Here is a 14,547-nt window from a genome sequence, read left to right as displayed (position 1 = left end):
AGAAAAGCGCTAATCACAAGCAAAACAAATCAGCACCCATAAGCCCTTCCGGGTCAATACAGAAGCTAGCATACACGAAACAGCGTCCAATAGTAACGCAAAGATTAAGAAATAAAATCAGATATGCTTAAAAATAAATGTAGCAGCTAGAGGTTCGGTCTCAAATCAGTTACAACATGTAAATCTCCCCCAAAATGGGATTTAGCTCATAATGGGTAAAGAAAACAAAATGGAAGAAGAAGAAATACAACCTATAGTAGAAAAATAGCTAAATTACAGAGAAGAAGAAGCAGTCAGCTCGTTCCAGCAGGCGAGCTTCCCCTTTCTGGCGTCAGCTCTCCTCCCGAAAATGGGTATATTTCGTTCCCTTGTCTTTTCAGCTCTCAATTTTTGTCTTTCTTGGGATCTGCGTGTTTATCGGCTAGGGCAACATACCCTTTAAATATCGGGTTTCGTTTTTAGGGCACCCAACTGGAGATTGTACGGACATAAATGAATCCCGTGTTTTTGAGTAACTATACGGACACTCATGCTCTGGCATTGCAATGCTCCAGCATTCATATGCTCTGTCTTGAAAATGTCTTGACTTCTCTGCTCCGGTTCAGCACTTCCTTCTTTTCTTAGCTCTTCTTTAAAAACATGTGCAAATGAACCACAAATACGGGATTTTATGCTATTTTTGGCCAAAGTTTTCAAGACTAAGGATATTTAGCTAAGAATTTGCATTTTAACAATATTCGGGCTAATTATGACATAAATTTGACATACTTTGCTATTTTAATGCACATTTTCACCCAAATAATCACCGGAATAACTCTCTTTTGGAGAGTTATCAATGGGCAGGCGTTGGCATGCAGGCATGGGCGGCTGGCGCTGGCGTGCAGACGCGGGCAGAGAGTAGGTTGTGACGCCCACATAGTGGACAAGTGGTGGCGACATGCATATGTTTCCCGTCGGGCCATGTTCAGGGCATAGAGAGAAGTGTCGTGATGCGACCAAGAAGGATGGTGCATCACCTATGACACCCCATGGATGTGCATAAGAATGCCTAGAGAAGGCGTATGCAGAATGCAAGGTGAAGGCGATGTCAGTGGTGTCGATGTCAGTGTTGAGAGAAATATAGAGCTAAAAGAAGTTATGTAAGCTTTTCAAAACCATCAAAATGACCAAAGCTTTCAAGAGTTTTTAATGTTTGAACAAAGACCTTCTTAAATAGGGAAAAATACATGTAACTCTTGAATGTCTAAGTTCACCAAAAGCTTACAACACATATTCCACTCATGCATGGCATGGCTAAGTGTCAAAATGCATGTCTAAGTTCACCAAAAGCTTACAACACACACTCCACTTATGCATGACATGGTTAAGTGTCAAAATGTGGATTTTTGAGATTATTTAAATGTTCCACTCAACAAGTTAGTGGAATATTCTACCAACTTCGTTAAAAAATATTATTTTAATCTTCTTAGTCAACCTTTGACTTTCTCGAGTCAAAGTCAACTATTTGACTTTTCCGAAGTCCAACTATTTGACTAAATCCATGCCTCCGATTATGAATCCGCATTCATAATTTTAATTTTTAAATCCAATTTAAATATTTATACCAAATTTCTTAATTGATATCATATATCAATTACTTAATCATATCTCATATGATTAACCTAATTCGAACAATTCGAATTATTCCTTCAAATTATTCCAAGTTTATTCCTATATGAGCTAGCCAGGGGACCATATGGACCAACAGATCATGAGCTCCAACGATCCGAGATTCACCGGTTAAACTCTTTAACCTAGTTAACCCACATTCGTTAACTACCGAGTCATTCCACTAAAGCCCGTAGCTGCACTCTCCTCAATGTAGATATATTATGTCCATTTCATATAACCATGATCGTTAAGTCGACCCTTCACAAGTTGTTCGTAATTACAGCTGGATCAAAATATCGTTTTACCCCTATAATTACCTCTTGTTCCTTTAGTCGCACTGACCCCTAATGAACAATGATTTGTAGTCCAACTATCAAATAAAAAAAATTAAAAAAATTAAAAAACTTCTCAAACCTTTTGACGAAGGTGGTGCCAATTGTTTAAGACCTGGATTCAACCCTTAAGAGAACAACCTTTCTACTATCCCAGAAGTGGGTAGGAGTGAATTCCTTTTTACACCCTATGTCCCTAGCTATCTACCTGGTCTTACCCCTGAAATGGGAGGCTTATTGAGCCAGCGCTGTTGAGCTGCTATCACTCATGCAGATCTAAGGATAATCTTGAGTAAACAGAAGTTCATAGTTAGCAGATTAAGATCGAGTTACCTAGACCATCAAAGTCGAGATAGTCAGTTTTAGACAGTAAACGGTGTTAAAAAGTAAAAGTGACTATCTCATGGTTCGGTCTTATGCACACTCTTTGCACGAGACGCCCCCACTCGCATGTCTCCACACGAACGAATTAGGACCATATCGTTTGTACTAGCTACAAAGTAGGCCGCATCCATAGTGTCCCCAGAATTAGGTGTCCAACCTTATTCCTATACAATAGACCATTTAGACTGTTAACTCAAACTTGATGCACATTTATGTCTCTACATAAAGTTTGAGTCTCACGTAACAGTCTAGGATCCTTAGTTTATTGGATTTAGATCTAATAAGAACATTTTATTGGATTAATAAATACCTATTGATTATAAATTTCAATAACAGCTTTATTGAATAATAAAAGTATATCTGGCATTTACAAACTATGAGTTTTAGGACATAAAACCCAACACGAAAGCTCTAATCTAAATTTCGAAAATCCCATTTATTTTCTTCAATTGCGCCTAGCGCAATTTTAAGGAAGGTTGGAACTTGATCGAACAAAATTCAAATGCAAAAACAAAAATTATGTTTGGAATATACACAAAAAAAGCCTTAATAAATGTAAAAATTTCAAAAGAAGACAAAAAATATTTTACATAAAAACACCCTCAACGCTGATAGAGGGACTGTTCTCATAGTCTTTTTCATGGTTCTTTCAGTAGTACAGAGGTTTTGCCTCTGTCAATATGCTCACAAAAGTATTTCTTTACTCGATACCCATTTACCTTAAAAATATTACCTTTCGGATCACACAAATTCACAGCTCCATGTGGTGGATAAACACGTTCAATAACAAACAGGCCTGATAATCTAGACTTAAGCTTACCTGGGAACCACCTTAATCTAGAATTGAACAACAAAACTGAGTCACCAGGTTCCAAGTTCTTATCCATTATTTTCTTATCGTGCCACTTTTTGGTTTGTTCTTTATACATCTTAGCATTCTCATAAGAAAACTGACGAAACTCATCCAACTCATGTAACTGTAGCAACCTTGCTTCACCTGTAGTAAAATAGTCAAAATATAGTTTTCGCGTAGCCCAAAATGCTCTATGTTCTAATTCTAGCAGAAGATGACATGCTTTACCAAAAACAATGCGATAAGGGGACAAGCCTAACGGAGTTTTATAAGCAGTTCTATATGCCCAGAAAGCATCATCAAGTTTAATAGCCCAGTCCTTCCTATTCTTATTCACAAACTTCTCTAGAATAGATTTTATTGCCCCTATTAGATACCTCCGCTAATCCATTCGTTTTAGGGTGATAATTAGTGACAAACTTATGATGGATGTTATACTTTTTTAACAAATTACTCATTATTCTATTTAAAAAGTGCGTGCCCTCATCACTAATCAAGCTTTAGGTGTACCATATCTAGTGAAAATAAACTTTTGCAAGAAGAGAGAAACTACCTTGGCATCGTTAGTAGGGGTGGCCAAACAAAACCTCAACCCTTTTCGAAACATAGTCAACAGCTTACAGAATGTAATTCTTACTTAATGAAGGTGGGAACGGACCCATGAAGTCGATGCCCCAAACATCGAAAAGTTCAACTCCCAATATTGGGTTTAAAGGCATCTCATGTTACCGCGTCAAGTTACCTGATCTTTGATATCGGTCACAACTTTGAGCGAATATGTGAGCATCTCCAAATAGGGAATGCCAAAAGAAACCACTTTGGAGGATCTTCGCTGCAGTTTTACGTCCAGCAAAATGTCCAACATATGGTGATTTGTGGCACGCCTCCGAAATCTCCTTCTGTTCATGCTCAACAACACATATGGGAAGAATATTGTCAGGTCCCAATTTGAACAAGAAAGGTTCATCCCATCTATAAAACCTAACATCATGAAAAAAAAACTTTTTAATCTGGTGCTTACTTAAGTCATTAGGAATAATGTTGCTCACCAGATAGTTTGCATAATCAGCATACCAAGGGACTTCAGAAATAGCTAATAGATGCTCATCCATAAAATGTTCTTTAATTTTCGAGTTATCATGTTGCAAGAAGACTCTAGCCTAGACAAGTGATCTGCTACTTGGTTTTCTGTTCTTTTTCTATCTTTTATCTCTAAATCAAATTCTTGTAGCAATAATATCCATTTAATTAACCTAGGCTTGGCTTCTTTTTTAGCAAACAAGTATTTTAATGCAGAATGATTCGTAAAAACTATCGCCTTAGTCCCAATTACATATGAACAAAATTTGTTAAATGCGAAAATGTCAGCTAAAAGCTCTTTCTCAGTTACAGTGTAGTTTAACTGACTACTGTTCAAGGTCTTACTTGCATAATAAATAGGATGAATAACTTTACCTTTTCGCTGACCCAACATCGCACCTATTGCAAAATCACTTGCATCACACATTAGTTCGAATGGTAAGTTCCAATCTAGTTCAATTATGATGGGTGCTGAACTAAGTGCATCTTTTAGTGTCTCAAAAGCTTTCAAACAGTTTTCAGCAAAATCAAAGGGTCGATCTACTTCTAACATCTGACACAGAGGTTTAGAAATTTGTGCAAAGTCTTTTATAAAATGGCGGTAGAAACTCGTGTGTCCTAAGAAACTTCTAACACTTTTTACAATAGTAGGAGGGGTAATATGGCCATCAAATCTATCTTATCCCTATCGACCTCAATTCCTTTTCCTGAAATTTTGTGACCTAGGACCATTCCTTCACGTACCATAAAATGACACTTCTCTCAATTAAGCACAAGGTTAGTCTCTTCACACCTTTTTAAAACATTCTCTAAATTTTCTAAACAAACTTCAAAGGACCCACCAAACACAGAAAAATCATCCATAAATATTTCTACCATATTAGAGAAAATAGCGGTCATGGATCTTTGGAAGGTGGCGGGAGCATTACAAAGACCGAACGGCATCCTCCAGAATTCAAATGTCCCGGAGGGACACTTGAAAGTGGTATTTTCTTGGTCCTCTGGAGCTATTGTAATCTGGTTGTAACCAGAATACCCGATTAAAAAGCAATAGCACTCCTTCCCTGCAAGACGATCAAGCATTTGGTCAATAAAGGGAAGTGGAGAATGGTCTTTTCGAGTTACGTTATTTAGGCGACGATAGTCCATACACACTTTCCAACCAGTCACCATCCTTGTCGGGATCAACTCGTTGTCATCGTTAGTTATCACTGTCATACCACCCTTCTTGGGAACGCATTGGACCGGGCTAACCTAGCTGCTATCAGAAATATGGTAGATCACCCCGTTATCTAACCATTTTATTATCTCTTTCTTTACCACCTCTTTCATTTTGGGGTTCAGCCTACTTTGGCTCTCGATAGAATTGGTGGCTCCTTCTAGGATGATTTTGTGCATGCAAAAATTTGGGCTAAATCCTCTTATTTCCGCTATGGTCCATCCAATAGCCCTATTGTACTTAGATAAAATCTACAAAAGTAAAGATTCATGTTCATCAGTCAAATACGAAGAAATAATAACCGGCAAATTATCGTTTAAACCCAAATATACATATTTTAGATGAGAGAGTAGGGGTTTCTTCTCCAGTTCTGGAGGTTCAATGATGGAAGGCTGCAAGGCTTTTGTTGATAGTGGAGGTAGAGGATATTGTGGGTTTCTATTCATCTTGATGGTCTCTTCTTCAACTTCAACTTCTTTCTCTTGTTGATTTTCTCTTTCTTTTCTCAACCTCTGCTCACGCCTTATCCTTTTAAGGGTTCTTTCAGTCTCTAGATCAAAGGTCAACCAACCAAACTATGTGCTCGTACACAACTCCCTTAAAGGTTAGATATAATAATTAAGTCCAATGAGAGAGGTATGCAACAATCACACATGGAACAATTCACTTAAAGAAAAAATATATGATTTTGAAAATTAAGTCTTCGGCAACAGCGCCAAAAACTTGTTGGGACTTTCTCAACTTTTAAAAAGATTAGAGACTCGTGCAAGCGCATACGGTTACAAGTAATACTTGTGAGTAATTCAAGGTCAAATCCTCAGGGACTTGTTGCTTTCAAAACAGTTTTTAAGAAGTGAATGGTTCAGATATGTAATTGTGGTTTATAGAGAAAAATGTGATAAAAAGTGTTGTTTGAAGTTTGAAATGTCAAACAATGTTATAAAACTCAACATCTTTGCTTCCTACCTTAGTTTTGATGCAAAACATGGGAAATACACACTATTGGGAAAATGCACCAGACGCAATTCTCTAGCTTTTCTTGGGAAACTGAGTTCTACTCTTTCACTATTGCTTTTGGTTGCTGCAAAGACAAGGGTAACCTACAATCATATTTCCGTGTGCGATTACAATCCTAGAGATTATTTATCAACTCATTTGCATTATGGGTCAGAGGGTTTGTGTCTAAGACCATGTTTTATGCACTTATGTCTAAGTCAACATCCCATATTGGTTCTCTATTATTGTACCTAACCTACCCTTCTCAGAATTGGGTTTTAGTGTATAAATCAAAATCCCACCAGCCAAATGGAAAAAAGACATAAAGAGAAGTTTTTAGAAACTAACCTAAAAAAGTGACAGGCGCAATCTGGACAAAATCTCAAACGTGTTGAAAATCAAATCATTTTGACTAAGGCATTCTACAAAGAGATTGATAACTAATTTAATGCATAATTAAAGGAAAGAAAATGCACAAAAACATAAAGGAATTATTTTTCATTGAATTAAAACGAATAAATAAGTCGTACAAGGAGTTCTAACTTTATTCTCTTCTCTTTCAAGTGTAAGAGGAGTGTAAACTCATTAAAGAACTTAAGAAGAACATAATAGATGAAAAACAAAAGGTAGAACTTGAATTAAAAGCAATACGATAAGCAATAGTATGAAAATACAAGGAAATAACAACTAAAACTTAAATCTAAAGCATAATAACGAGTTCTACAACGAAGAAGGAATGAAATGAAGTTGAAAACAAGCTTGGAAGGAATGATTTGAAGCTGAGGGAGAAGCTCCATTTTATAAGCCCTTGAGTTGGTTGAACTCTCCATCTTTCTAGGTGGAAATGGGTTGAGATTCACCTAACAACCCCTTTTTGACTTGGATTCACGGTTGTAGCTTGATTCAAACATGTTGAAAATGTCCTCCTTACCCTTCATTAATCAAAACGCACGTTTTTGCAAAGTTGGAAAAAATGCTCCCAATTTGCGCCAAGCGCAATTCTTGTAGAATCAGGAAAACTGTTATTTTCTTCGAACTTTGACCATGTTTTTCTCATTTTTTTCCTAAAATACCATATATTGCAATTTGTCCAGAAATGTTCTATGTATATTCTACTTTAAGAATATGTAATATTTTTTGGCAAATAATAATGGGACAGGGTTTAAAATCGTGGTCAAACAAACATACCGACACATATTTCTGCAGTAAAAAGTCAACCCTAACAACTATCCTTTACGAGCTAGCAAAGGGACCTAATGGATGTACAGATCAAAAGCTCTAACGGTACGAGATTAGTTGATTAAACTATTAACCATATTAATCAACATTCGTTAACTCTCGGTTACTCCACTAAAGACCCACAGCTGCACTCTTCTTACTGTATAATATTTTGCGTCCATGGAATTTGACCATTAACGGCAAGTCAATCCTTCATGAGTGTTAATAATCACGGTTGGGTCAAATTATCGTTTTACCCCTACATTACATCTTGGACCTTAAGTACTGATGATCCTCTAATGAACAACTCGGTTATGGTCCGACCAATAACTGGAAGTCCCTCTCGGGCTAATGAGAGGGTGGATCCCTTATTCAAGTCCTAGAGTCAACACTAAATGGAACACTCATCTACTCCCCTAAAATCGGGGAGGAGTGAATTCCATCTTGTGAAGTTATGTTTCCAGCTCCCAACTCAGTCTCATCCTCAAAATGGTAGGAATATTGAATCGGCGACTTGGGTCACTCTCACCCATACAAATCAAAGGATGAGCACTAACTGGCAGGAGTCCATAACCTACTCAACATTGAGGTCGAGTTACCTGGTCATCCTATTGAAATATTAATCTATTAGCTAACGGTGTTACAGGTAAAGATTAATTATTTCGTGGTCCGGTCTTACACAAACTCATTGTATAAGTACTCTCACTCACATGTCTTCACATGAACGACCTGGATCAAGTCATTTGTAACTATTACAAAGTCGGCCGTATCCATAGTGTTACTAGGATAAGATACCCAACATTATCCATATACTATAGACCTTTAAGTTACTACTGGAACATTATCCATGTTAGTTTATTGGATTTGGGTTCATGCAATTCTAAAATAAACTTCAATAACAACTTTATTGAATAAATATTTGTTTTATGTTTACAAACCATGAGTTTAGGGCATAAAACCCAACATTGTGAAGCATGGGACTAAGTCGGTTGTAACTTCTCCAGTTCGGCCACCCTCTCCCTTAAACGCCTATTGTCCTCTTCCAGAGTGCGGACTTGGGCACAATACTCGTCGACCATCATCTGCGATACTGCAACCCTTGCTTCCGCCTCGCGTAAGTTGCACTCTGCTTTGTGCAACTGATCCGTCAGGGACTTGTCGTCAGTAGATTTAGATTCGCCATCGCTATAATCAGAGTCGCTGGAAGAGTTGTAATGACATTTTGTTTCCATCATATCATGAACTTCCTGAGTGACCTCATCATCTAATGAATGACGATCACATGGCGATTGGCCACTTCGTCAGACATCGCACAGTTTGTTCTAGAGTAAGATTTAAATGCGCTTTAAATACTTTTGTGTTAGATGATCGTGCAAGATGACACCTATATAGACGAATTATAAGTGGAAGATTGGTTGGTGTACAAATTTATGTTCGATGATGGGTAGTAAGCATGAAAGAAACTAATAGACGAGTATTAATATGATGCTGACAAGTTTGGATGTAGTAGTTAAATTCTACTAATCAGCTCATCTGTAGATTAGAAGTAGAAAGTAGTCGCATCAGAGTTCAACATCGGTATATGCCTAGATAAAGATGGTATCGATAACGCTGTATCTCCGTATTTATTGAAAATATTTGTGGGTGTGAACAAACAATAACGATATTGATAACCAAGCCACAGTTTTATATGACCATATAAGAACAGTGTCGTCGATGAATGCACCGATAACGATATCGATAAAGATACATCATCATATCGATGGGAAGTATACTTGGATGCCTAAAGGTGACGTCTGTAAAAGCCCATATAATAACGATACTGATGTATGCGCTTCGATGTGGTTGCCTCGTTGATTAATGACATCGCTATCAATATATTGATATGACAGTCGGACATATAGTTCAAACTGTAACGGTAGCGATCGACGTGTATGTGCAGTTCTAATAACGGCATCAGTGACGATATCGCGATAACAATTGGAAATATAGTTCAAACGGTAACGGTAACTATTAGGCTGTGTTTATGCCTGGATAAAAATTGGAATTGATTCAAGTTTATATAATGGTATCGATAACGATATATCCCAATATCAAACGGAAATAACCATTTGTCAAACGGACAGACAGATGCTTTCTTCTTACAGTGCTTCGCTTTTAGATGTTGCGAATTTATGAAGACCGATTCGCTGTAGTCGTATCAATTTTTATTTAAAAAATTTTTTATAAATTTAAAGATAAGCAAATCTATTGTTAATTAAAACATAATAAATTAAATCAAATTATGTAACTAAAAATTCAAAAAGTGAAATAATTTGTTAGATAGTCAAAATTATAATTTAATTTTAAATGATGGGAATAAATAAAATTACCTATTTATTACTCTTAAGCTACGTTCTAAAATTGAAAAATCAATTTTTTTTCTATTTTTAAAAGGATAAATATAAATGATATTGTACCTTTTAAATATAAAAATAATCATAAAATACAATTTATACCTACTGGCACAATAATTAACAACTTTCTTACCAAACAAACATACTAATCTAAATATGGAGACAAAACTATTAGAAAATTTAAAAAAATGAATGGTATAGTTAAGTATATTAAGATAACCTTTTGTAAGTAAGATAAGAAATAATGCTTTGATATTAGAAAAATAAAAATAAAATAGATACAATACAAAAATTGAAATGCATGGCGAAAAAAATAAATTAAACCCGAATAGTAAATAAATAATTATAAAATCTATCTTATTATATATATATAAGGTTGAGCATCAGTTGGTCAAGGTCGGTTTTTGGCCAACTCCGACACCGAAAACTGACCTAAGTCAGTGTCTTGAAAACCGATTTCTTCGTGATGCCAACTTGCATCGACTGGTCGACTAGTCGATTCGATCGATCGATCGATTTTATCGGTTTTCTTAACATTCTTTTTTTTATTCTTTTGAGCTACGACATTGCAAACATAGAAATAAGGGATGAGCACGAGGGCCAGTGTTGGACTCGAAGGGGCGGTGAGTGACTACTAAGCATGGGGCTGTGGGTGGACTGTTGTGCATCAACGATTTAGAAGATGGGAAGAAGAAGAGGAAGGAGAAGGTGTGCAGGTGAGATATGAGAAGGGAAGAAAAGAATAGGGGGGGAGAGAGAAAAAATAAGGAATGGGATGGGAGGAGAAAAACAAATTTGATATTTGATAATAATAATTAAAAAAACAACCTTAAAACTAGCGGCCATTAAATGCGACGTTGGTTTTCAATTCCTTGGCCAGCGGCCATTTAATATCGTTGCAGACTGCATTTAGTGCAGTCTACTTCTATTTAGTTTTTTTTTTTAATAGAAGTAAATCGCCGATCGGTCGGAAAGAACCGACCAGCCAAAAATCGATTTTCATTTTAGAAAATCGATTCTGACCGAAATATTTATCAAATTGATTGACCGATGTCAATTCAGTCAGTTTTGGTTGGTCAGACTGGTTTTTCGATATCTTTTGCTCACCCATAATATATATATTAACTATGGAAGAGAATCTATCTCTTTTATCAATAAAATTTAATAATTATTAATTTCGATAATTTTTTTTTAACCCTTTTAAAGTAAGAACTCTTCTAACTGCTCTCTCTTAAACTTCTACCCACAATAACTCATTACTATCTATGTAATCATAAATTTCAATACAATAAAATTTATTTGAATTGGACAATTCTTATTCGTTGAAGATTTTCGGAAAAAAAAAAACAACCACAACAATTTTGTGTGTGTTTTCTTGAATTATTTACTTGTACCAAGTTTTTTTATCTTGGGTATATTATGTAATAAGAAAGAAGGAATCTCAAATAAGATAAATTAAAGAATTAAAATTTGAGAAAGAAACTGAATAGTGTACTGCCATAAAATCATTGAAAAAATGTGGGATAAAGAATCACATGATGAAAAAGATAAAATAAGAACAACATCAATCAAAAAGTCATATTAAGATAAATAGGAAAGCTAATACTAAAATATAACATGAATATATTTTAAAACTTGAAAAGAACATTAACTAAATATTAAATTAAACTTGAAAAGAACATTGACTAAATATTAAAACACGAATGTATGATGAATATATAACTTAAAAGAAATATGCATAAATAGATTAAAATAATCTAAAAAAAATTAAAAGTTGAATCACGAATATGTAATTTTATACTATACCTCTTAATCGATTAAATAAGTTTCTAAATTATCAAAGATTCTTTTGACATGGTTCAATTTTCACTCATGAAGAAAATAAAATTCATGATTAATATTTTGAAAATGAGTTTTAGGACAAAGAAAAAAAAGACATAATTTTTTTTATTTTATAGATGATTTGTTAGGACACCTATATGGAGATGGATGCATTACTTCATCAAAAAGTTGCACTTCTCATTAGATTAACTTCTCTCAACACATCTTTTCACTCGAACAGTCACAACTCTTTTATATTAACTCTTGGTTCCATCGAATGGTTACATCTCTTTTGGATTAATTCTCTTAACTCTTTTGTATCGAAAACCCCACGTTCAATATCGAGGAAACGCTGTAATCACAAAAAATGACCGATGATTAATTGTGAAAAAAAATATATAATAAATAAAGAAAAATTAAATGAAAAAACAAAAAATTAAACAAAACAAATTGTAACAATGAATAAAATAATCAATACACGTAAACCTAGATAATAATATTAAATGAATTAGGTTGAAGGTTTGATGTGGCAGCATAATTGAGAATCCTTTGCGAAAGCAACAACGACATTGAATTATCTGTTTTTTTTCCCTTGCAATATATTGCAATGTATTGCACTGGATTGCAATTTGTTGCAAACCAAACAATAACCCATGAAAATGCAAGATCCTATTCATTTAATAGCATCCTTGAATTCAAAATGTAGTTTCAAATGAAGCAAATGAGTTAGAGAAAAACAATAATAGAGAAGTAGTACTTATTTTTGACAATATGTTTTTTTTTCTTGCAATATATTGGAGCATATTGCAATGGATTGCAACTCAAACCAAACAATAACCCATGAAAATGTTCATCCAACCTGTTTTTTTTTTCTTTTTTCATTTTTTTTTGTTTTGCAATGTAAAAAATTCAAACAAGCTCACTCGAAAAATATGAAGCATCTATAATATCAAATATCTTTCTTGCATGTATATTTACATGAAATAGCAACGTTAAATCATTAATACATACGAATATTCGTCCATATTTGGAAGGCTAGTCGTTTTCTAAAATAATTCATGTTCTTTTGATTTAGAGTTCTAAAATGAGCACCAGTTACAATGTATATGAAAAACTTAATCGTAAATACACCACAATCACTACCATTACATTGAATTGGTGTTGAATCTACAATTACAATTGGCCAAGGCTGCACATGTACAGGTGACCCACCTCGTCTATCAAATAATCTAGTATGGTGCAAAATCAATGGCACTAATGTTCGCACCGGCTCTAGAAACAATGTCATCTCTTCTATTGTAGAATAGTTTGGGAGGGAATCCCATACCTTTATCTGACAATCAAGAAAGTCAAAACATATTAACACCCAATGGTTGCTCTTCACGTTGAATGGTGCATATACATAGTCGACATCAGCCCAAGCATCCTTAAAGTCGTCATTAGATCCGATAATGTAATTGATCAATTTGTACTCAACTTGCCAATTGAATGTAAGTTTATCTTGACAACACTATTGATATAGTTTCCACGTTACTCTGAGATAACGCTGCAAATTCAAAAACATGTAATATAGATGTGCACTTACGATATTAAAAAATGTTTGTGATTATGTACAAATTCAAATAAAGGTAATACGGATGTGTACTTAACCAAGAAGACGGTGTCCACCGTAGTAAAGCAAATTGGAAAACAAGAGAATACCCAACAAATATGACCATTTTACATTCTGTTTTTTTTTTCTTGAAACATATTGCAATGCCAAAATCCAAGCAAGAACATAAAATACAAGTGTCAATTGATTCAATATCATCTATATCTTCTAAATAGTTTCAAATAAAACAAATTGGTAAAAGGAAAACAACAATATCCAAGAGAAATTACCATTTTACATTTAACTTTTTTTCTTGAAATATATTGTAATATCTTCCAATGCCAAAATCAAACAATCAACCGAAAAATTCAAGCTACGAAGAATAAAATAAATGTTACGAAGATAAGAATGCTTAGAAGAATGAAAAAATTAAAACTAAGAACCAAGAAATAGAAGCTTGGTCCCCGGAAAAAATGGAAGCTTGGTCGTCGGAATAAATGGAAGCAAACTCACTGGAGTTCGTCGTTGTTGTTAGCACTCGCCGTCGTCACCTCAATCCTCGGAAAAAATGGAAGCTTGGTCGTCGGAAGAAATAGAAGATCAACGGTGTGTGAGAGAGGGTTCTTTTTGGTGTGAGACGGAGTTTCAAAAATCTGAGAGTTTCATATGGGGGAAATTGGGGAGAAAATTAGGAGAGGGGTAGTTATAACTTTTCACCCTCTTTAAATGAAAAAATGATCATCAATCTCTTTAACCTTATTAAAATGGTCCTACTTTTGGCAATTTTCTAATTATCTTTTACACTTCCCAATTCGATTTGCATGACTGTTCGTTTTCCGATGCATGCAATAGTCATGCCCATTGAATCCAATGCATGTAATGTTGAAGTCAAATGTTGTTATGCAACGGGTATAAATAAAAATACGCATGAATACCGAACCCAACAATTACCCGAAATTAATTGACAAAACTCTAAAATGTCAGGGAGTGTAACGAGTACTTCCGTC

General features: G+C 34.9%; 1 protein-coding gene across 1 annotated transcript; it reads right to left on the bottom strand.

The window, feature by feature from the left end:
* Positions 1 to 12,942: 12,942 nt before the first annotated feature.
* Positions 12,943 to 14,402, bottom strand: LOC148211412 (ubiquitin-like-specific protease ESD4). Its single transcript, XM_088124408.1, has 2 exons — positions 14,343 to 14,402; positions 12,943 to 13,459 (listed from the first exon to the last, which is right to left on the bottom strand). Exons 1-2 carry the CDS (start codon positions 14,400 to 14,402, stop codon positions 12,950 to 12,952), a joined length of 570 nt encoding a protein of 189 aa, XP_087980534.1. The 3' UTR covers positions 12,943 to 12,949.
* Positions 14,403 to 14,547: the final 145 nt, after the last annotated feature.

This window comes from Momordica charantia (genome assembly GCF_013281855.1).
Source record: "Momordica charantia cultivar OHB3-1 chromosome 5 unlocalized genomic scaffold, Mcharantia_2.0 BLBB01000005.1, whole genome shotgun sequence".
In the NCBI taxonomy this organism is placed as follows: domain Eukaryota; kingdom Viridiplantae; phylum Streptophyta; class Magnoliopsida; order Cucurbitales; family Cucurbitaceae; genus Momordica; species Momordica charantia.
Note: the sequence above shows the minus strand (reverse complement) of the source record. Positions and strands in the feature narration are given on the sequence as shown.

Bases quoted from the DNA above. Each gene is read 5' to 3' on its own strand.
- LOC148211412 (XM_088124408.1), bottom strand. From the start codon at position 14,402: ATGGGCATGACTATTGCATGCATCGGAAAACGAACAGTCATGCAAATC. The intron at 13,460-14,342 runs GTAAAAGATAAT...CTATATCAATAG, and splicing joins TGCAAATCGAATTGGGAAGT to TGTTGTCAAGATAAACTTAC.